This window comes from Crocuta crocuta, unplaced genomic scaffold (assembly GCF_008692635.1).
Source record: "Crocuta crocuta isolate KB4526 unplaced genomic scaffold, BGI_CrCroc_1.0 scaffold68, whole genome shotgun sequence".
NCBI lineage: Eukaryota > Metazoa > Chordata > Mammalia > Carnivora > Hyaenidae > Crocuta > Crocuta crocuta.
In genome coordinates, this window is record NW_027532426.1 from 2,844,650 (window position 1) to 2,867,803 (window position 23,154).

Below are 23,154 nucleotides of genomic sequence, written 5' to 3' on the forward strand. Positions count from 1 at the left end.
CCCGCCGCAGCACCCGGCCCCGGCCGCACCCGCCGACCCCATGAGGAGGGACGTAAACGGAGTGACCAAGAGCAGGTTTGAGGTGTGAGCCTGGGGAGGGGGCTGGGGCGGCGTGAGCAAGGCGATTCCCGCTCCTGTGTCCCGAAAATTTCGCTCCGCTCAGAGCCTCCTCCCTTGCCTGGCGCCGTCACCCACCGACCGCTGGGGCTGCCAGACTTCTTCCCCCTTTTTCTCGACCCGAAAGCCCAGTGCAGCCCAGCTTCCCTAGTGCTCCCGGCTGGTCGCCTCCAGCCTGTTCCACCAGCGGGCCCCGGCAAGGGATTAGCTCTGGCGCCCTAATTCCCCCCTCCCCCCAGTATCACTCAGCTTTCCATTCTTTACACAACCCTTGGCTTGCCTCCCTCCACCCGGCAGAAAAAGCATCACAGCTCCGATCTGCCGGGGCGTGCTCGCTTCTTTCCTTTCTGCCACTTTCTTCGTGAAGCGAGAGGGAAATTATGGGCCAGGGGGCCATTTCTCCGAGTTTGAGAGACCCCGGTTACACTTGGGAAGTGGGGGCGGTAGACTGGGAAGATAGAGACGAACACGGGTTTTCGGTGCTGTGTTTGGTTTGGGTATTGTTCTGATACTTCCTCTTCTTTCCCGTTTAGTCTGTACTTTCGTAGCTCATTGTTTCTGGGAACTCTCAGATGTGTGCAGGCTTTGAGGTCGGGATGAAGGTCTGAGAGACTTCAGAAAATCCGTTCTTTAAGAACTTTTCCTCCTCTGGCAAGAGGTGTATGGCTGTGAAATTGAGGACTGGGATGAGGAAATAGGAAAACCTCTAAAAGCGTTTTTAGTGAGTAGTCCGTGTTAGGGAAGGGATTTCTTTGGAAGTGAAGTCTAACTATAGACAAATTGCAGTAGTGTGGTAGTATACCACAAGGTTTATTGAGGCTTATTGATAAGGAAAGAAACCTCAACAGCAAGAAGAGTAAATGTTACCTGGCCCTTTCTGGCAGAGAATCAACCTGACCTGGGATCACTCGGAGCTCAGTGTCCATCTCACTTGGTGTTTTTCTTCATTTCCATTTGAAGGATGAAATTGTAAGACGGTGAGACAAAAGTTTCAGGAAACTTGCCAGCGAGGTGCAGAGGGTGAAATTGTTACCTGAGGGTCTTCAGTTTAGTCTATTCCTTGGTTTCTTTTTGTGATTGTGGGGAAAATATTTTAATTTACTCACAGAGACGTAGGGAGGAGGTGTTTGGGTGAAGTTTAAATTCAGAGCAGGTGACTATTACTGTTGCAGGTGAGGGGTGGAGAAAATCAAGGAATTGGCCTCCTTAGAATGTTCATACTTAATCGTAGGAAGGAAATATCATAGTAGATATGATTTGGTGTTTAATAGAACTTTAGCTCGTCTTAATGTAGAGAGACCCAGTAAGCTTCATTTTTGGTGATTTGCCATTCAGCACTACTGTAAAAGTCAAGGCCATCCTTAAAATTACTGAATAGAGTTTTAGCAGTTAACAGGAATCTTGAAAGAGAAACCCAAATACTGAAGATCTGAGAGGAGAATAGCCTTTTGCCATTGAAGTCTGCTCTTTATCATTTTGCTCTTTTCTTCTAGATTGCATGAGTTATTGTTGGAAGGAGTTCTTTTGTATTGTGTGTTTTAAAATTACATTGCTACATCCTATTTTTATAATTATCTTATATTTTAATTTGTAGTTTACCTTTAGTCGTGGTACTACAGTAATAAAAAACGTGTTGCCTTATTAAGTATATCTATTACCTTAAACTAAAGCAACTGAAGCTTTCTAAAGGTGTCTGATAAGATTAAAAAGCGGGGGGAGGCGGTGCCTGGGTGGCTCAGTTGGTTAAGCATCAGACTTCGGCTGAGGTAGTGATCTCACAGTTCACCGATTCCAGCCTTGTGTGGGGCTCTGTGCTGACAGCTCAGAGCCTGGAGCCTGTTTTGGATTCTGTGTCTCCCTCTCTCTCTGTCCCTTCTCCACCCCATGTGCTAGCATGTGTGCTCTCTCTCTCCCTCTCTCAAAAATAAACATAAATTTAAAAAAATAATAAGGGATAAAAAACCCTCCTTGTACAGTATTTGTGATTAGCTTTTGGTTTATAAATAAACATTTTAGTCCTTTATTATGATGTGAAGTGGTCCTTGCCAGAATACAAATAGGAAGGGGTGGAAATGATATGTGTTAATGAATTTCATTATCTGAATATTTCTTAAAGTCATTTGCCTCTTTTTTTCCCCTCCCATCTACCTCTTTACTAACCTAATTTATAAGCAGTAAAACAAACTGGTCTCTTCAGAAGTAGTAAACTTATTNCCAGGCGCCCCTGAAAACATTTTAATATTTAGTTCCAATGGATAAAAGATAATAGACAAGGTAAAACAATCTCTTCATATCTAAAATATGTACATCAAATTATTTCTAGTGTTTAAAAAAATTTTTTTTTTATTTTTTGAGAGAGAGAGAGAGACAGAGCACAAGTGGGGGAGGAGCAGAGAGAGAGGAAGACACAGAATCCAGAGCAGGCTCCAGACTCTGAGCTGTCAGCACAGAACCCCACACAAGGCTTGAACCTGTGAACTAGATCATGGCCTGAGCAGAAGTCTGATGCTTAACTGACTGAGGCACCCAGGCACCCCTCAAATTATTTTTTTTAATTCTCAAAATTACAGAATGGTTTTTAAAGGACTGATAATTTTATGATTCTAAGCAGATAGCCAATCTCTGAAGAAATTTTTGTAGCAAATAATAACTAATCTCAGATTAATTATGGTTAATACAGAAAGTGAAAGATTGTTTTCTTTTTCTTAGCCACGTTGTTTTCTGGGTGAAAGATTAAGTTTATCCTTTTATAGTTGATTCATTAAAATCTTTCTATAAGGAATATTCCGTGTATTATTCTTTTGGGTGTTGTAACTGTAAGCCATACACTTTAAATCTGACGCTCAGGGCTATAGCTGTAGAAAAAAAATTTAAGTTAAAACCAAGGGATAAGAGTACTTGTTAGCCAGATATGTAGCTGTAAAACAGCCAAGTAGATGACAGCTGGGTAAAAGTTAAAAAGATACAGAGATGTGAAAATTATTGTTGTTCTTTGATGTATCATTTTGGCATTAAATTTCTACAAAATAACCCTTATAAGCTAGCATAGCTCTGAATGTGTCTCTCAGTTGAAATTCTTCATCCAAATACCTTTTATTACATAATTTACAGTGCACATTGTTTTGTGGGAAATTTTGATAAATTTTCTTTCAAACATAATACTAATTATTGAATCCTACATGCCAGACACTGAGATAGATGTTTTACTTCAGTTACTCTTTTACTATTTTTTTATTTCTTAATTTTTATTTTAAGTAGGATCCATACCCACCATGAGGCTTGAACGCACAACCCTAAGATTAAGAGTCCCATGCTCTACTGACTGAGCCAGCTACACACCCCTACCTCAGTTACTTCCAATTCTCATGGTTCTGTTTCACAGTTGAGGAAAGCTAGGGCCTGAGAAGTGTTCAAGTTGCACAGCTAGTAAGTGGGGGAGCCAAGATTCCAATCTGCATTTTTTAAACTTCACTCTGTCATTCTGCTCTGTTTTTAGCATAACATAGCATCAAAGCCCATAAAAAGTGGAAAAGAGCTTTCCTAAATTTCTTCTCCCGGTATATTTTATTTTGTCTTTGCTATCAAGAATGGAGCTGTCCTTCATTTTACGTATTATAACGGGTTATCTTCACACTCAGTGAGATTAGTGATAGACGTGTGTAAATAAGCTAGCCCTTGAATCTAAGTTTAGATTTTTTTTCAGTAAAGCCTCTCCATTTTGTTGTTTCTCTTGGTAGCTCCGTTATAAGATTATAGTACTGTTAAAGGAAAAATTCTAACTTATTTGAGTTTATTAAAAAGTCTAGCATTATCTACATTGAAAACATTAACTGACATCACAGATACTATTTACAGTTTAATCAATGCCTGGAAATGTTAAGATTCATATAATTAGGAAATTATAAGCTCCACTTTGGGTACTTTGAATCCCTGTTCACTATTGTTTTTCATTATTCCTCACTGCTGCTTTGATAAATGTGTAATATTATAGTCTGTAAGATAGTACTTATTTGTCTGCTTCATTTTATCAAGTCATTTTATCCAAAATAAGAATAATCATAAAATGTGGTATGGCAGAAAGAACATACTGCGTTAGGAGTCGAGAGAACTGATGTTAAGTAATCTTCATGTTTGCCACCAGCTAATTATAACTTTGGTCATTTCTTTTCACTTCTCCAGTTTGGTCATTTCCCTCCTTTGCAAAACAAGGAAGTTAGAGTCCATTATTACGGTTCCTTTTGTTCCAGAATCCTATGAATCTGTAATTTTTTAATAAAAACAGAGGACACATTTCGTTGGCTGTATCTTCTAAAACAGCCACTCCAGTATATTGTTAAAGTTTGCAAACAGAGTTGCACAATGCTGCTAAGGCTGCAGTAATTACCTTTTTTCTCTCTTAAGGATTTGTCTTCTAATCTAAAGAACATTCTGGATAGTAAATAACCATATTTTCCAAATTGATGGATGTGGAAAATGTCACATATTTTTCCAGTGAGTGACAGCCATTTGTTTCATGCTATTTGAAAAGCCTTGCAGAGGGAAAGAATACTAGTAATAGTAAGCAGTAAGGGATTTTTTTTTTTTTAACACTTTAGAGATTGGTCTGACATTATACAAAGTCCAAATTAGAGGTCTAGGATTTGGGGCCCATTCAGACAATCTTTTTTTTTTTTAAATAGTGTTACTGATGTTAGGGTGCCTGGGTGGCTCAGTTGGTTAACTGTCGACTTTGGCTCAGGTCATGATCTCACGGTTCATGGGTTCGAGCCCCCCATCGGGCTCTGTGCTGACAGCTAGCTCAGAGCCTGGAGCCTGTTTCAGACTCTGTTTCTCCCTCTCTCTCTGACCCTCCCCTGCTCATGCTGTCTTTCTCTCTCTCTCAGAAATAAATAAAACATTAAAAAAATTTTTTACATAGTGTTATTGATATTTATTGTATAATTATGTCCCTTTTACCTTTGAAACATGGCACATTGTTTCATGTATTTATATTGTAGTCATTCATTATTTAAAAATCAGCATGTCGCTTCATACAGTCTACATAAGCCATTACACTTTGAAAATTACGTTTTCCATTAAGTTGTTAAAAATATTTAGCTTTTCAAAAACTTTACAAAGTATTCCTTTTTTTTTTTTTTTTTTTATTTTTTTTTTTTTTTTTTGANTTTGAGAGAGACCATCCCAAGTAGGCTCTGTACTGTCAGCATAGAGCCCTATGCGCGGCTCAAACTCCGGAGCCATGAGATCTCGACCTGAGCTACAGTCAGATGCTTAACCAACTGAGCCACCCAGGGGCCTCTGTAGACTGTATTCTTGGTATTTAAGTCAGACATTCTTAGATGTAATCTATTTCTACACTGAAGATTTTCATTCATTCAATCAGTATTAGAAGTGTTTAGAAGTATTTACACTTTTAAATTCTTACGTTCTTATGTTTTAGGTCATTTGTCAGTTTTAGCTGTTAGTGTTGTCACATTTAACCCTAATTTCTAAAATCCCTTCTATTTAAAACAATTTCTTTAACGTTTTATTTATTTCTGAGAGAGAGAGAGAGAGGGAGAGAGGGTGAGCAGGGGAAGATCAGAGAGAGAGGGAGATACAGAATGTGAGGCAGGCTCCAGGCTCTGAGCTAGCTGTCAGCACAGAGCCCGACGTGGGGCTCGAACCCACAAACCGTGAGATCATGACCTAAGCCAAAATCAGGCACTTAACTGACTGAGCCACCCAGGTGCCCCAAATCCCTTCTATTTTTATCCCCTGAGTGTCTCTTTCCAAATCTTGGTTGAGTTTTTCTTGCGAATTATTAAATACTTTTGTTACAGGCCAAGGATTCCATTCCCAGGCCTTGGATTACCGTTTCCCAACTGGTGACAGACTGGGAACTGAATTAAAATTTTTAGTAATCTAACTAGTCCTGTGGTTTTGGAAGAGTATTTTTAGATGTTCAAAATAAAATATTCCGTTACACCAGGAAAATCCAACGGAGGGAGGAAGAAGAAAGAATGCCCTTAAACTGACCAAATTTAGCTGCTTGTGCGTAGTTGTCTTTACACTGTTTTCCTATTTGGTCTTCCAGGCTTGGTGAATTCTTAGATCAGACCCCTACTGAAAACTGACTCGGAAAAATAAAGGCATACAAGTTGGTTTTATAGTTTCATGTCTTAGTGCACTTGTACCGTTTGAAAAAGATTTTAACTTAATAGCAACTAACAATAGGTGGTGGTATTGAACTGTGCAATGGTATTTGTGCTTGATTCATCTTGCTTAATTATATAACTTTTAAAAACGAAGATATGTATTCAAATGGAAATAGATCCAAAATGTATTTGCATTAGCTTTTGAAGACTTTCTGTTAAAAGAATGACTTTGCTGGGTAGTTATTTTTAGCACACATCTAATAACTACTTAGCAGGCATATGAGTGATAGCTATAGGTTAAGTAACATCTATTCCCTAATCATTTTTCCTCCAATTTGATTTTATGGTATTCTCTTGGATTTAATAAGCCTCATATCTGACAGTTGTAATCAGATGGAAACGTCATTAATCTCAGTCATTGTTGCTCAGTCTTTTAAGTTGCTGTGAGGTTAAAGTCACCAATTAAATTATGTTGGATAAGAATTTAGCCAATTTTGAAGCATGTATTGGTAATGTCTTCTGTCATTTTTGTCCTTGATCCCAGGAATTTCTAGTAAAACCTTAAAAAGGGAAATAGAATACCGTGAATCAGTAACAAACTGATCTCTTTTTAAATTTATTTTTTATTGTTTTATTTCTGAGGGAGAGACAGTGTGAGCAGAGGAGGGTCAGAGAGAGAGGGAGACACAGAATCTGAAACAGGCTCCAGGCTCTGAGCTGGCAGTCACCACAGAGCCTGACATGGGGCTCGAACCCATGAACCATGAGATCGTGACCTGAGCCGAAGTCGGATGCTCAACCGACTGAGCCTCCCAGGCGCCCCATAACAAACTGATCTTATATTACTGTGGTACTAACAGTAATCGTATCTAACAATATGGAGGTGAAGGTTAGCAACATATCAGATGCATGCCCAATTTTATATAATCATATATACCAGCTATTATGGTATTTATTGGTTACTGTGACTTTCTGATCAACTAGAAGATGTAGACAGATATAATTTCATAATCGTTTATAAGGGGAAAAGTGGAAAAGCATTTTCAGTTGTGCTTATAATTTGGAATAAGGTGAAGTCATAGGTGTACCTATTCTGGGTACTTCAGTGTTTGCTTTACTATCTGCAGAATAAGATAATTTATGTGGCAGGAAAGACAGGCAAAAAGAAAACAGTGAAATTTCTAGATTAGGGCAGGTTTTTTAATATGGAGTGCCTGTTCTTATGTATATGTCATACATATACCTTGGTTGACAGTTTAGGTCCTGGGAATGTCATTCCCAACCCTTGTATATACCGAATTGTATATACCGAATTGCATTTACCAGTTTAGGCCCTGGGAATGTCATTCCCAACCCTTGTATATACTGAATTGCATTTACCAAAAAAGAGCCTGTTTTGTTTGTTTCTTGTTTTCTTTTTTCCTCTTTCAAGGTGGGTGGAAGAAAACGATTTGCAGTCAGATTAACAATTTAATGTTAACTGTGTTAGCTGTAAAGCTTTCCTAAGTTCTCTGTTAGAATGTCATCCTTTTTTTGGTCAACTTATTTTTGTTTTTTTAAATCATTTTTTGTCCTTTTATTTCTTGAACCAGATCATTTATATATTTTAATGTTCTAATTTTGAAGTTAATTTGAGTAGAAAGAGAATGAAACTGTTAAGGTGATGTCTTAAGGATTTTACAAATAGAAATAATACAGTTCTGAACTATGAAATTAGTGCTCACATACATATATTTTATAAATATGTGTTATATGTATATATAATATATGTATAATATATGTTTGTTTACTGGTATCTGTGTGTCCTTTCTGGACCTCCATTGTTGCAACCATAGGGTTCTTTTTGGCTTGGAAATTCTGTGATTCTCTGTAAATAAATCCCTCAACTTGCTCTAGGTTAGAGATTAGATATTCAGCTTATTGCCAGTGTTCTTACATTTGTTTGCTTCCAACTGTTAGTAAAGACAAAACAGCTTGTGTGATTTTAACCCATATTCTGCTTTGTAGGTTTTCTGTTTGCTTTTTTTTTTAGATTTTTAAATTTTTTAAATCTCTGTACCCAATATGGGGCTCAAACTCATGACCCAGAGATCAAGAGTCGCATGGTCTACCAACTGAGCCAGTCAGCTGCCCCACCCATATTCTACTTTGGATTCCTGCTTGTTTTTGCCCTGAATTCTGATGAAAGTGGAGGTAGACACTGGAGAGAAAACAAAACAAAACAAAAACTGGTGTATCTATCCAAATGAATACCTTTGCCAAGAGGGCAAGGAAGAATGGATATGATTGCGTGATATCCTAGAGTTTAGTGTGCCATGATTCATTTTCTTAGGATGTATGGTGTTTGTATATTTCTATATCGAGAGAGAATCTAAGAGCATTAGCTTTGAAGGCTGAGTTTGAACCCTGCCTTTGCCCCTTACATTTATCTATGTGACCTTGGGAAAGTTACCTAATCTGTGTGAGTCTCAAATTTTCAGTATCTAAAATGTATATAATGCCTGCCTCACTGGATTGTAAGGATTTAATTCTGTAATGTTTACGTAGCACTTAGCAAGTTGTCTACCGAACAATAAGGGCTCAATGATGCCTATTATTATATTACTCTGTGGAGTCTACCACACAATAAGCACTCAGTAAGTAAATGACGACTCTTATTATATTACTTTGTGGAGTAGAGTGTTTTTAATTAAACTTTTTGTAAATCGTTATTTTAAATGCTTTAAAGGAATTCACTATTTAAAGGAAAAATTCTATTATAAAGGAAAGAGTGTAACTAATTATCTCTTTATTCATCTGATTCAGTTTTATATATTGGGTTTATTAAACAGGAACAGCTATGAATTTTAATCAATCTAGTTGAAGAGTAGTAATTTAGCAGTGTTTCAATCTGAAGTTGATACTGCAACCGTTATTGTATTCATTGTTAGGCAAATGTGGGTAAATGTCTCCTAAAATGAGAATCTGGCACCAAATTGCAAGTTGACATTTAAAACACTAGATCAGTCAGCTTTTACCCAGAAACTGGTCATTCTTTCTTCACTGATTTGTAGAAAATAAAGCTATGGTGTGACTGCACATGGACAAGTAGAGATGCATTTATTTTTGAAAAAGAACTCTGCATCGCTAATACCCTTTCCCCACACTCATCCTTATCAGCTTTTTGAAAATTGTTTACATGTCCTTTATGTAAAGAAGCCCATGTTGAAAAAAATCACATCATAACTGTTTCTGCAACGCATTCATGGGAAGGAAATCTGACATATATCCAAATTCTTCTTGGATAAGTTAACATTTATTTAATATTATAACTTTCATAACATGTTCAGAATGGTGACTTCAGGAAGATAACGGACTTAATATTCATTATTCTCAGTCACAGCTGACTGGAGCACACAAAAGAATTTTCCAAAATCTAGATCTCTACGACAAAAAAATGCAGTCTCACTGAGGTCAAAACATTCCTTAAGAAAGAATAATTGTATTTAGATTATATGTCTCAAAAGGTGGATTATAGGCCCTATGTGACTTAAATTTCACCTGAGCTCATCAGTCTCTGGTCCAGACAGAAAAATTTGGCCAAATATAGGAATCAAGATCTCAAGGGATCTAATGTTGACACTGTTGTGAACTCAGTGAGCCCTGGGAAAATCCACTTACCTCTCTTTGTCTTTAGAATTCTAGAGTAAGATTTCCAATATGTATTTCCCTAACTTAATACAAATTAGATCAATGTTAAAGATGAAACCTAATATAATGTTGTATGTCAGTTATAGCTCAATTAAATAAAATTAAACCTAAAACTCTTTCTAATAGTATTCCTTTGAGTTAAATGGACATTATTAAGAAGGAATAAGTGAAACTAAATTTCATTTATAACAACTGAATGTCACAGTAGAGCTAAATAAGGAACAACCTGAATGTCAGAATCACCAGTGAAGTTTTTGCCCAATACTGATGCCTTGAAACTGTCATCTCTAGCATGCAAGTTTCCTAGGAATTCCTTAGAGACAATGATGTAAATTTCTGTTAAAGAAACACTGGGATGAGGGATATCAAGGTAACTTGTATTTGCAACCTGAACTCTATGGAGAAATAGACTTAACCTACCATGAATTTGACATCTTAAAATCAATATACACCTTCTATCAGGTTTCTGTCCTATCCTAGATATTTTTAGCCCTAGAAACAAGATGCAGTATCTAATATATGGCACCTAAAATATAGTCATTTTATAATTTGTATGTTTTACGTGATCAGATACTCAGTTTCACAATGAAACCACCAGAACACACTATATAGCCTCTCAACCTATGAAGAACATCAGAGAGCTCAGGAAAGCTTATTTGACCTTGTCCAGGGCATAGAGAATCTCGGTATAGAAAACCAAGGTATACTGTTGGAGTTTATTACTATTCAAAATTTACTTAGCTACCAACTGTGTGTCATATTAGAGGTACAGAGCAGCTCTAAAATATTGTCTCTGCCTCAGGGAGTTTAGAGTCTAGTTAGGAAGAAAGATAATTAGTGGGTTCTGGTAAATGCAGTGTTAGAGGTATGGGAAAGTGATAAGAACCAATTTCATGAAAAGCATTCATAATGCTTTTTAAAAGAAAACAAAATCCATTGACCCTACCTTTTAAAAATATTAGCACTTTTAAAAATACTTATGCTGTCAGGTGTAAAATTTTAAACATACAACTACTTATCCTTCTCTGTGACATTCTCTCCATATTTACAAGAGGGGACCAAGGAAAAGATAGGCAGGACTTTATCAGTAATTTCTTCAGGTTTGCTGATACGTCTTTAGGGAAACAAAACAGTAGCACCACTAAATGGTACAGCTAATCAGAGTAACTGCTTCTCTCTAAAGCCAGACATTCCTCAGAGATTTAAACAGAAATTAAACAAGGTTAGAAAAAGAGTAACAGGAAAGTAACTCTTTCACCAGTAGTTCCAGGAATTCATTATATAGTACGTAGTTATACACTGGTGCTCCGTTTGTTTTTCAGGCAATAAATAAGTCTTGTTAAGGAATTTATGAATGATTCTGCATAATGCCAACCCTTCTATGTGTAGGGCATCTTGCTCACCCCCCTTCAGTAAGAGATATTTGAACTTCTCAACAAATTAATATAGTGTTTTACATATTAAAGAACCTGTTCTTTAATTTGATTTCATATGAACTTAAAAAAAATCTTCTGTGTTAGACGGAGACTATTTCTCTGCTATTTTATAGATAAGAAAGCAGATGCTCTGAAAGGCTGTTATTTTCCCAACATTAAATAGCTAAGTATAAAAGCCAGAACTTGAATCCATTTGACTTGAAGTCTGTTATACTCGTCTCTAGCGTATGCTAAGAATGGACTGTTTTGAACAATTTATTCATTATTCTTCTTTTGATCCATAACAGGCATTTATAAGATGTTGGTTAGAACTGATTTTTAACACTTGAGTTTATGGCCATAGAATTGAGCAAAGATAAATGTGTGGGGGATTGCCAAGAATGGGAATTGAACCTGTACTTTGGCTCATTAGCTGTACTTACTAGCCTCTTAGCCATATTCTCCTAAACAGCCATGAACAAATATTCTGTGTAAATAATACCAAGATACCTCTGTAATAAATTACAGTTGGACCAAAAACTGTTAGTGTACAACCCATGCATCTAATAAGACTGATCTGGGGTGCCTGGGTGGCTCAGTTGGTTGAGTATCAGACTTCCGCTCAGGTCATGATCTCGCAGTTTGAGATCCACATTGGGCTCTCTCCTGTCAGTGCTGAGCGTGCTTCCAATCCTCTGTCCCCCTCTCTCTCCTCTCCTCACGCACCTTCCCTCCTCACGCTTTCTCTCTCAAAAATAAGTAAAAACATTTTTAAAAAACCTGATTTGATTACTTTATTGTAATTCTTCACAAAGACTGGGAATGAGATATGAAAACAGTCTAATAAGTGTAGAACCTTGAAAATAAGTTCATAAAGCCTTTTGCAAGTTTTGTTCTTGGGTGTTTTGACTTAGAATGTCTGGGCAACATTTTACTCAATTTCGTGTAATGAATTATTATAGATGAAAAGTAGCAAAACAAAAGTAGCAATATGCTACTATTGAGTTAAAATAAAAATTTTGGACATAGTATTTTATGAACAGGCATTTTTAGATAAAAGATCAAGTAGGTCTAGTATAATCAAACTATTAAAAAATTTTTTATTTTTTATTTATTTATTTTTTTAAAATTATTTTATTTATTTTTAGGAGAGAGAGAGAGACAGCATGAGCAGGGGAGGGTCAGAGAGAGAGGGAGTCACAGACTGAAACAGGCTCCAGGCTCTGAGCTGGCAGTCAGCACAGAGCCCGACGTGGGCTCGAACCCACGAACCGCGAGATCATGACCTAAGCGAAAGCCGGACACTTAACCGACTGAGCCACCCAGGCGCCCCTCAAACTATTTTTAATATCAGAAAGAGGACTAAGAAACTGTCATTTCCTAGAGCATTTACATTATTTCAGTAATGTAAAAAAAGTTGCATTAAAAATGATCCCATCCATAAAATACAAGCTGTTCTAGAATTATGGCCAAGATCTATCTGACCCTTGTAAGCGCTATCAAATATATGTTAAAATGAAATGTGTAATTAAGTCATTACAGTACCTTATTAGTCTTTTGGTGTTTGTTTAAGTAAACTCTACACCCAGCATGGGGCTTGAACTCCTGATCCTGTTGCATTATGGTCTAACTGATTGAGCCAGCCAGGCACCCCATCCCTTTTTAGTTTTGACAACACTACATCCCTACCTAGGATCCAGTTTTATTCTTTTATGTGTTTAACATGTTCTGGCTGTTGTCAGGTGGCTGGGGTTTTGTTGGTATTGCCATTAACAGTATCGTTTCAGTGAAGAAATTCAGTGAATTTCTAATGTTAATCTAATGAATTAACATTAGAATGATCAACCACTGGATTCAGTGCAACATTAGGCTGGGAACTAGGGGAGAATAGCTGTGCTCCTCATTTTCTTAATTGGACTCAGTGTTTTTCTTCAGTGGAATTTAGCCTGGGTACACATTCAGGTTGAAGGTACAACCAGTCAAATAGTATTTGTAGGGAGTTATTATGCTTAATGGCAGTAGTGTTCTTAAAAAAGTAAATGATCAGATGTAAGTCTAAGTAAAACTTAACCAAAAGTAGCTCAGTAAAAACTTTCTTGTAGCTTTTATTTACTATGACTGAGTTGGACTATGGCTGATTAAGTGAAATGTGAAATGTTCCCATTATTTTAGCCAAGGGAAACTAATATCAACCACTTTGGCAGTCCTAAACTAACTTCAGGTCCCTGAGTTTAATGTGTTTCAGGGACAGGTCTTCTGCCCACTTCTGTCTTATAGGCCTATGGTCTAATTTGGGACTGGAAATGGAGGTTAAATTAAATTATTGCTTTAATATTTATTCTTGGAAGAAAAATCAAATTATAATATTCGATTTACCTTGAAGTGAGTTTTGAGTGAAAAGTAATTCCTCCATCCCCTTCCCCCAATCTTCAGAGGTTAATCATTAACTGTTACATATGAATTATGAATCATGTATCTTTTTATATATGGTTATATTAATTTTTTTCTTTTTTTAATTTAAACTTTAGTTAACATACAGTACAGTATTATTTCAGAGGTGGAATTCGGTGATTCATCACTTACACACAACACCTAGTGCTCATCACAAGTGCCCTTTTTTTTTTTTTTTACAAATAGTTTATTGTCAAATTAGTTTNCCCCCCCATCCATCAGTCCTCAGTTTTTGTCAGCATTCAAGAGTCTTTCATGGTTTGCCTTTCTCCCTTTCCCCCACACAAATGCCCTTTTTTAATACCCATCTCCCATCTAGGCTATCTCCCACCCTCCTCCCTCCATCAGCCCTCAGTTTGTTCTTTATTGTTAAGAGTCTCTTGTGGTTTGTTTCCCTCTCTTCTCATCCCCCCCTTCCCATTTTCATCTATTTTATTTCTTAAATTCCACATATGAGTGAAATTATATGGTATTTGTCTTTCTCTGATNTATTTATTTACATGTTATATTTACTGTATACACACGCACACATAAACCACATCTTTTTTTTAGGTTTAAGAGAGAGACAGGGAGGGAGAGTGTGAATGAGGAAGGAAGGGGCAGAGAAAGAGGGAAAGAGAGAAATGCTAAGCAGGCTCCACTCTGTGAGTACAGAGTAACATGGGGCTCAGACTCACCAACTTTGAGATCCTGATCTGATCTGAAATCAAGAGTCAGATGGTTAACTGACTGAGCCACCCAGGTGCCCTTCCCCACTGATTTTGAGATGCCATTTCTAACATTAAACTAATTAAATGAATTGAGAGGTCTGTTTTTGAACTGTATTCTGTTTCTTCCATCTATTCTTTATTGCCAGTACTACAATTTTAATTAATTGGCTTTACACATTAACTTGGGGGAATTCATAACTTTACAATATTTCCCTTCCCGTTCATGAACATTATGTATATTTAACTTTTATTAGCAGATTTGTATAGAGTTCTTCCTTGAAGATCTTACACAGTTTTTCTTAGTTTGATTTCTACATACTTTATAGTTTTTCATATTACTACAAATGGGGGTCACATCTTCTAACCACCAATTCAGTCAGCAAATACTTGTTGAGTGCATTCTACACGCCTGATATTGCTGTTAATGCTGAGGGTATAAAAGTGGACAAAACAAAATCCTGCCGTAAGGTAGTTTAAAACTTAGTGAAGGGAACTTGGCATGAAACAGATAAAAAAGTAATTACATAATATGTCTGATGCTGATAAGTACTGTGGACAAAAATGAAGGAAAGGAAAAAGAGGAAGAGAGCTGGGCATGGTTTATAATTTACATAGAATGGTTAAGGAAGACCTCACTGTTACAGTTAACATGTGAGCAGACTTAAAGAAATGATGGAGCAGTGTCACCGGGCTGATTTAGTCAGTGGAGCATACTACTCTTAATCTTGGGGTTGTAAGTTTGAGCCCCGTAATGAGTGTAGAGATTACTTAAAAAATAAAAATCTTTTTTAAAGAAGAAAAAGAATTGATGGAGCAAGGAAAGAAGACCAGTTCAGACAAAGGAATGCAAAAATGAAGGTGAGAATGTGTTTATATTCTATGAATGGCCACTAGGTAGGTTACTGTGGCCAGATAATGGTGAAGTTGGGTTGCTGTGGGAGGGAAGGAGAGGGGAGAGGTCAGAGTTAGGAGTGAAATGGGGAGGTGGTTGATGGAGAGCAGGGCAGATCATGAATGTCCTCATTTGCCATTTTAAGATCTGAATTTTATTCTGACAAGGGAAACCAGAAGGATTTGGGGGCAGAAGAGGAACATGATATAATTCACATTTTGGAAGGATCATTGTTGCTTTGTGGAGAAGTAGTGTATAACTGGTGTTTAAGTTTCTTGCAGTAATAGTTGTATCTTGCAAGAAGTGGATTGTGGTAGAGGTATAAGAAGTAATTGGATTCCGGATGTATTCTGAAAGCAGAATTGATACGATTTACTGTCATTAGAAAGCTGTAAAGTTTGTTGATTTTTGTGTATTTATTTTTGTATCCAGTTAGAATGCTCTCAGCTACAAGGAATAGAAAACTTGTTTAGTAGCTTAAACAATAAGGTGATTGTTACATCACATTATAAGTAATCCAAAGCAGAGCTTTTTCCAGGGTTAAGAACCATGGTTTAGAGAGAGGGGGTTTTCAGACTTCAGTTTGCTTAACAATCACCTGGAAAACTGGCGAATCACCTGGGCCCACAAAATTGCATTTCTAGGAAATAGTAAGGGTGATATCTAAATGAGTACTACACTTTAGATAACACTGGAGCATAATAATTTGAACAATAATTTAGTGCTCAGTGTTTGAGCAAAACTGTGGAATCAAACTACCTGGATTCATAGCTCTGCTATTTTCTGTCTGTATTTTAATTTTTTTAATATTTTATTTTTGAGAGAGAGAGACAGCATGAGTGGGAGAAGGGTAGAGAGAGAGGGAGACACAGAATCAGGCTTCAGGCTCTGAGCTGTCAGTACAGAGCCCTACGCGGGGCTCAAACCCGTGAACCATGTGTGAGATCATGACCTGAGCTGAGCTGAAGTCCATGACCTGACCTGAAGTCAGACACTTAACCGACTGAACCACCTAGGAGCCCTCTTTGTCTGTATTTTAAAATTTCAAAAATATTGACCTTAGGGGACTGGTTATTGTTGTTTTTGTCATTTCTAATTGTATTATGCATCATATATGTGTATTAATTACTTATAATAGGTGTTTGGAATTTCTTTGTGGCCAAGAACATCAATTTTTGTAAATATTCTGTGTTGGAAGAAAGTAGGATTTTCTGTTTATTGAATGCTTGGGTTTGATGTGGAAAAAAGATCACAGACACAAAATTTTACAGTGAGACTGCCTTTTTGAAGGACTGCATTGCAGAAAGGAAGAAGTGCTTACCAGTCAGAGGCTATTTTCCTAATATCTCAAAATTGCAATATTTCTGTTTATATCTCACTTTGAAATTGTGATGGATCAGCAGAAGAGGAAGGTCTCAGGACCCTTAAATGGAGGAAACAAAAGGCTTTTACGTGGAGGAAGAAAAGCCTACTGATTGCCCTCTCCTAGGGTAGGGGAAAGTAGACCTTGTATTTTGAACTTAGAAAAATTTTTCTAAGTCTATTTAAACTTAGAAAACCTCAAAAGGGCCGATCATAGTTTTGAAAGGGATAATAGTGTTTGTCCAACAAAACGTTAGGGATCCATTATTTTCTTAAGATCTTATTTTCTAATTAAAGACATGCAACACACTGTCTAATTATGGTAAAGTTTTTTCATCAGTTCATATTTTGGCTGAGGTCACTGTTTAATGTTGTGTGACCTTGGACTACATTTAATCTCTGCACCTCCATTTTCTTATTTATGAAATGCAGTTAGCCATAGAATCTTCTTTCCAGAGTTATTCTAAGAGTTAAATGATGTAACATATAAAAAGTGCTTACAAGGTTGCCAGGTACATAAAGTATATCAGTAAGTTTAAGTTATTTGACTCAGTTCATTAAACCTCTTTTTGATCAAGCTTGTTATATATGTTATTTAAATCCTATAGGTCTTTATTAACTTTTTGCCTATTGGTCTCTTGGTTTTAAGAATATTAAAAGTTTTGGGGCACCTGAGTGGCTCAGTTGGTTAAGGTCCGACTCTTGATTTCAGCTCAGGTCACGAACTCACGGTTTAGGGGTTCAAGCCCTGAAGGGTCTCTGCACTGACATTGTGGCATCTGCTTGGGATTCTCTCTCTCCCTCTCTGCCCCTTCCCTGCTCTCACTCGCTCGCTCCCTCTCAAAATAAATAAACATTAAAAAAAAGAATATTAAAAATTTCCAGCCATGTCTAAATTTGTTTCTTTTTATACTACAGTTCTCCATATATTTTGAAGCTCTATTGTCAGACATATAAACTTTAATGAATGTTAATTTTCTTCGTGAATTGTTTCTATATCTAGAAGAAAAACTTTAAAATTAAAAAAGTTTTTTTATTTGAAAAGGGTTTTTTTTAACATTTATTCATTTTTGAGAGACAGCGCGCGAGTGGGCGAGGGGCAGAGAGAGAAGGAGACACAGAATCCAAAGCAGGCTTCAGGATCTGAGCTTTCTGCGCAGAGCCTCATGTAGGGGTGGAACCTACCAGCTGCAAGATCATGACCTGAGAGCAATGACCCAAGCTGAAGTCAGTGCTTAACTGACTGAGCCACCCAGGTGCCCTTAGAAGAAAAACCTTTTTGACTCTTAATGATTTTGTCCCTGGGTTTATTTCTTTGGGCTCTCATGTTCTAGATTTTGGGTTGATAGTTCTTCATACTTTTTTTTTTTGCTGATCCCTGCTTTTAAAACGTTTATTATTATTATTGTCATTTTTAATATTCCACCCAGCTTTTTATTTTTTATTTTATTTTGTTTTTAAAAATTTTTTACATTTATTTATTTTTGAGAGACAGAGCACAAATAGGGGAAGGGCAGAGAGAGAATGAGACCCAGAATCTGAAGCAGGCTCCAGGTTCTGAGCTGTCAGCACAGAGCCTGACATGGGGCTTGAACTCATAAACCGTGAGATCATGACCTGGCCAAAGTCGGATGCTTAACTGACTGAGCCACCCAGGTGCCCCTCCACCCAACTTTTTAGTGGCCCTTAGTAGGAAGGTTCAGTGAAAATAATCTTGTCCATCATTCCTGTAAAAAGAAGCAGAAGTATTCTGGTATACTTTGCTGCTTCTAAAAGTAGCTCCTTTTAATGTTTATTTATTTTGAGAGAGAGCGCTTGTATGTATGCACATGTACACATTGGGGAGGGACAGAGAGAGAGTGAGAGAGAGTGAGAGAGAGAGAGAGAGAGAGAATCCCAAGCAGGCTGCATGCTCAGCATAGAGCACATGAAGCCCTACATGAGGTTTGATCCCACAACTGAAAGATCATGACCAAAGCCAAAACCAAGAGTCCAATGCTCAACTGACTGAGCCACCCAGGTGCCCCTGTAGGTAGATCTTTTTAAAAGTTCTTTTACTGTGGATTTATGGGTGATGAACTCTCCTAATTACTCTGTATGTGGGAACATCTTTCTTTTCTCCTCATTATTGGGGTCACCTTAGGTTACAGAATAGTTCTCAGTTATAGTTATTTTCCCTCAGCACCCTTAAGATATTCCTATTACCTTCCTTTCCTTTTCCTTTTTTTTTTTTTTTTTAAGTTTATTAGAGAGAGTAAGCTCGAGAGAGACAAACAGAGTGGGGGAGCAGCAGAGAGAGAGGAGAGAGAGAATCCCAAGCAGGCTCCAAGCTGTCAGCACAGAGCCCAACAAGGGGCTTGAATCATGACCTGAGCCAAAATGAAGAGTCAGAGCTAAACAACTGAGTCACCCAGGCACCCCCACATTTTAATTTTTTATTGAGGTATTCACATAAATATGTTTCCCTTTTTCTAGTATACAATGCAGTGGCTTTTAGTATATTCACGGATATGTGCAAACCATCACCACAGTTAATTCTGAAACACCTTCTATACTTTAGGAAGAAACTTGTACCGTTTATTACCCACTATCCCCCCACAACCCCTTTTTTCTAAGCGGCCACTGATCTACTTTCTGTCTCTGTAGAGTTCTCTTTTCTGGACTTTCCAATGAATTGAATGATCTAGTATATAGTCTTGTGATTGGCTTCTTAGCCAGCAGCTTTCAAGGTTAATCCATATTGTAGCATGTATCAGTACTTCATTCCTGTTTATGACAGAATAATTAATTGTATTGATATACCACATTTTGTTTATCCATTCATGCGTTGGCAGATATTTGGGTTGTTTCTGCCTTTTGGCTATTGTAAAGTGCTCCTGTGAATATTCATATGAACAAATATGTGTTTGAAACCTGTTGTCACTTCTTATGCATATAGATTTTAAGAGTGGAAGGTCATGTGGTAATGCTGTGTTTAACATCAATATTTGCTGCTGGACTGTTTTCTGCAGCAGCTTTATCATTTTCCATTCCCACCAACAGCATACAGTGGTTCAGATTTCTCTATGTCCTTACTAACAGTTGTTCCAGTTCTTTTCTTTTTCTTGTTAGCATCCTAGTGGGTATGAGGTGCTGTCTCATTGTATTTTTGTTTTGTATTTCCCAAATGACTAATGATGTTGAGCATCTCTTCATGTGCTTTTGACCATTTGTATATCATTGGAGAAACATCTATTCAAATTATTTGCACATTTTAAAGTTTATTTATTTTGAGAGAGAGAGAGAGAGAGAGAGAGAGAGCAAGCTGAAGAGGTGCAGAGAGACAGGGGGAGAGGATCCGAAGCAGCCTCTTTGCTGACAGCAGAGAGCCCAGTGTGGGGCTCAAACTCATGAACTGTGAGATCATGACCTGAGCCAAAGTCAGACACTTAACCAACTGAACCACCCAAGTGCCCCTATTTGCACATTTTTTAATTGGGTTACTTATATTTTTATTGTAAAGAGCTGTAAGAGTTCTTTATTTTGGATGGATCTTTATCATCTATGTAATTTACAAATAACTTCTTTGCATGCTTTGTAGTTTTTGGTTGAAAACAGGACATTTTGAATATGAAAATGTGGCACCTTTAGAAATAACATTCTTTCCCCTCCAGGGTTTGTTGGTTTTGCTTATTCCTGTAGGATTGTTTGTTTAGGTCTTTTCTGAACTAATTCTGTAAAGTCTGTATTCTTTGTCGTGTGTAGCCATTAGTTTAGTAGTCAGATAATTATATGACAGAGATTTCCTTAAAATACCTGTAACCAAAAATTCTTAGTCTTTGCTGAGGGGCTGTTTTTACATGTTAGGACATGCCTTCAGCACTCAGCCAGACAATTTATGCTTATGCCTCAGCCTTCACTTCCTGCTTCTGCAGACCCTTAAGATCAGCCAGTGACAGCTTAGGAACTTCTCAGGTCTTTCCTGAGCACGTGTACAACACTGGGCATGCATGGGACCTTTAGATTTCCAGGAATATGTTGGGGCTTTCAACACCCTTTTGGACATCTCTTTCTCTGACCCTTTCCTCATTAGCTCTTTGGTTAGTCTGTTGTTTGCTCTGTTATATATCTCTTGGACAGCAGTGGCTAAAACATTTGCTTGTTAATGCTTTGGACAAAGTAGGGTAGTTTCTTTAGTACTAGGCTTCTTTTTTTAATGTATGTATATTTTTAACATTTTATTTTACTTCTGAGAGAGACAGCATGAACAGGGGAGGGTCAGAGAGAGAGGTAGACACAGAATCTGAAGCAGCCTCCAGGCTCTGAGCTAGCTGTCAGCACAGAGCCCGACGCAGGGCTAGAACCCACGAACCGTGAGATCATGACCTGAGCAGAAGTCGGACGCTCAACCGACTAAGCCTCCCAGGCGCCCTGAGGCTTCTTTTTTTTTTTAATGTTGATTTGAGAGAGAGAGAGAGAGACCGTGTGAGCAGGGGAGGGACAGAGAGAGAGGGAGACACAGAATCTGAAACAGGCTCCAGGCTCTGAGCTGTCAGTACAGAGCCCGACGTGGGCTCAAACTCAAGAAACTTAAGATCATGACTTTAGCTGAAGTCGGATGCTTAACCAACTGAACCACCCAGGTGTCCCAGTATTAGGCTTCTTTTGAGTCCAGCAAAATAAAGGCAAACCTTTTGAGCCAGTCTTTCAGGGAGCAACGAGACAGATCAAGACAAATGGTTACAACACACTGAAAATGAGGCCTCTTCTGGTTTTTCACTAACAAACCATGCAAACTGTTATTTTCAATGGTACTGCTGATCTGGGGATTGGGATAAGTTAAAATGACACAAAACTCTGTTCTTACTGAGATTCAGCCTTTTTTCTTAAATGTACACTCCTTGGGTTGTTGTATACCTTTAGTTAATTTCCAAAGTTCAAAAATGTTTGTTTTGCCAGTGTTTTTGGTTACATTTATGGAGAGATGGGACTTTTAAATTCTTTATTCACTATAGGCTCTGATGTTGTCTCTGAGTACACTTGTGATCTGAGGTTTTTTTTTTTTTCAATGATTATTTGTATTTGAGAGAGAGAGAAAGAGTGTAAGCTGAGAGGGGGGAGAGAGAGAGAGACAGAATACTAAGCAAGCTCCAGGCTCTGAGCTGTCAGCACAGAGCCTGACACGGGCTCAAACTCACAAACCATGAGATCATGACTTGAGCCGAAGTTGGACACTTAACTGATTAATCCACCCAGGTGCTCCTGATCTGAGGTTTTTAAATGGACCCTGTCCTGGCTCCCTGAGTTTGAAATACACTCAATTATACTAAAAATGTGCTTTCTCAATTTCTAATTTTTATTCTGCAGAAGAGTGACTACAACCACTAGTTTGGCTATGTCTTCTCCTAATTATTAAAAAAAACCTTTTTTAAAAAAGTTTGTTTATTTTTGAGAGAGACAAAGAGGAGGGGCAGAGAGAGGGAGACCCAGAAGCTGAAGCAGGGTCCAAGCTCTGAGCTGTCAGCACAGGGCCTGATGTGGGGCTTGAACTCACAAACCGTGAGATCATGACCTGAGTCAAAGTTGGATGCTTAACTGAGACCCACCCCCCAGGAGCCCCTTCTCCTAATCATTTTTATGTACTACTCATTTTTTACCACTAAAGCCACTGGTGATGATATATATATACAGTGAATACAGTGAATAAGACAGTGAATTCGGGTGATTATTGTCTTTCTCTTGTATTATAGAAAGGTAACTTGAGATAGAGGCTTAGATTCCATCCATTTCATTTGAATTTCTCTCTTTAATGTAAACTGAATTATTTTTTGTTTCAGGTGTGTAGAATGTATAATTAACTTTTAAAAATCCTAGAAAATACAGACAAAAAACCAGAAACAGTGATAATGAACCAACATATTGTAGAGGAAATTTGGCAAAGAAGAGCAAAATCTTTTAAGATTAGTTATAATCTAGCAATAGTGATATTTGTTAGCTATGACTTTAGAACGAATATAAACTGAAATAGCAGGAACCATAAAATAATCTTTACTTTTAATTAAAAAAAACATTTGCTGCTTTAATCATTCAACAAATATTTATGTTCTGGCTTGTCATGTGTAAGGCAGTGTGGTTAATCTCCCTTCTAAAAGCTTACACAGCCTAGTGGGTTAGAAGACAGTCAACACAGGAAGCAAAATTTAAGCTCCATAGTAGTACTATAAGCAATGTGCTATGGATTATGGGGAAGCAAGATAATTTATCTATTAGAGAATATTGGGATTTCTGAAGAAGTCTCAAGTAAAGCATCCCCCTTATACTTGCCCCCTTATACTAGAAAACAGGAATGGCAGATAGGGCCCAAAATATTGCTTCTATTGCTAACAGAGACAGGTTAGAGG

The 23,154-nt window shown here is 37.5% G+C and overlaps 1 protein-coding gene across 4 annotated transcripts in view; it reads left to right on the plus strand.

The window, feature by feature from the left end:
• FBXL20 (F-box and leucine rich repeat protein 20) overlaps window positions 1–23,154 on the plus strand; it is a 99,123-nt gene that overhangs the window by 953 nt on the left and 75,016 nt on the right. Inside the window, exon 1 of one of the 4 annotated variants that reach the window (XM_077779335.1) lies at window positions 7–82. The exons of 2 other annotated variants lie outside the window; for them this stretch is intronic. In XM_077779335.1, the coding sequence (XP_077635461.1) occupies window positions 41–82 (42 nt within the window). In that variant the 5' untranslated portion in view covers window positions 7–40. Of the gene's footprint in view, window positions 1–6; window positions 83–23,154 lie in introns of those variants that run through there. One more of the 4 variants, XM_077779336.1, reaches the window with a different exon arrangement.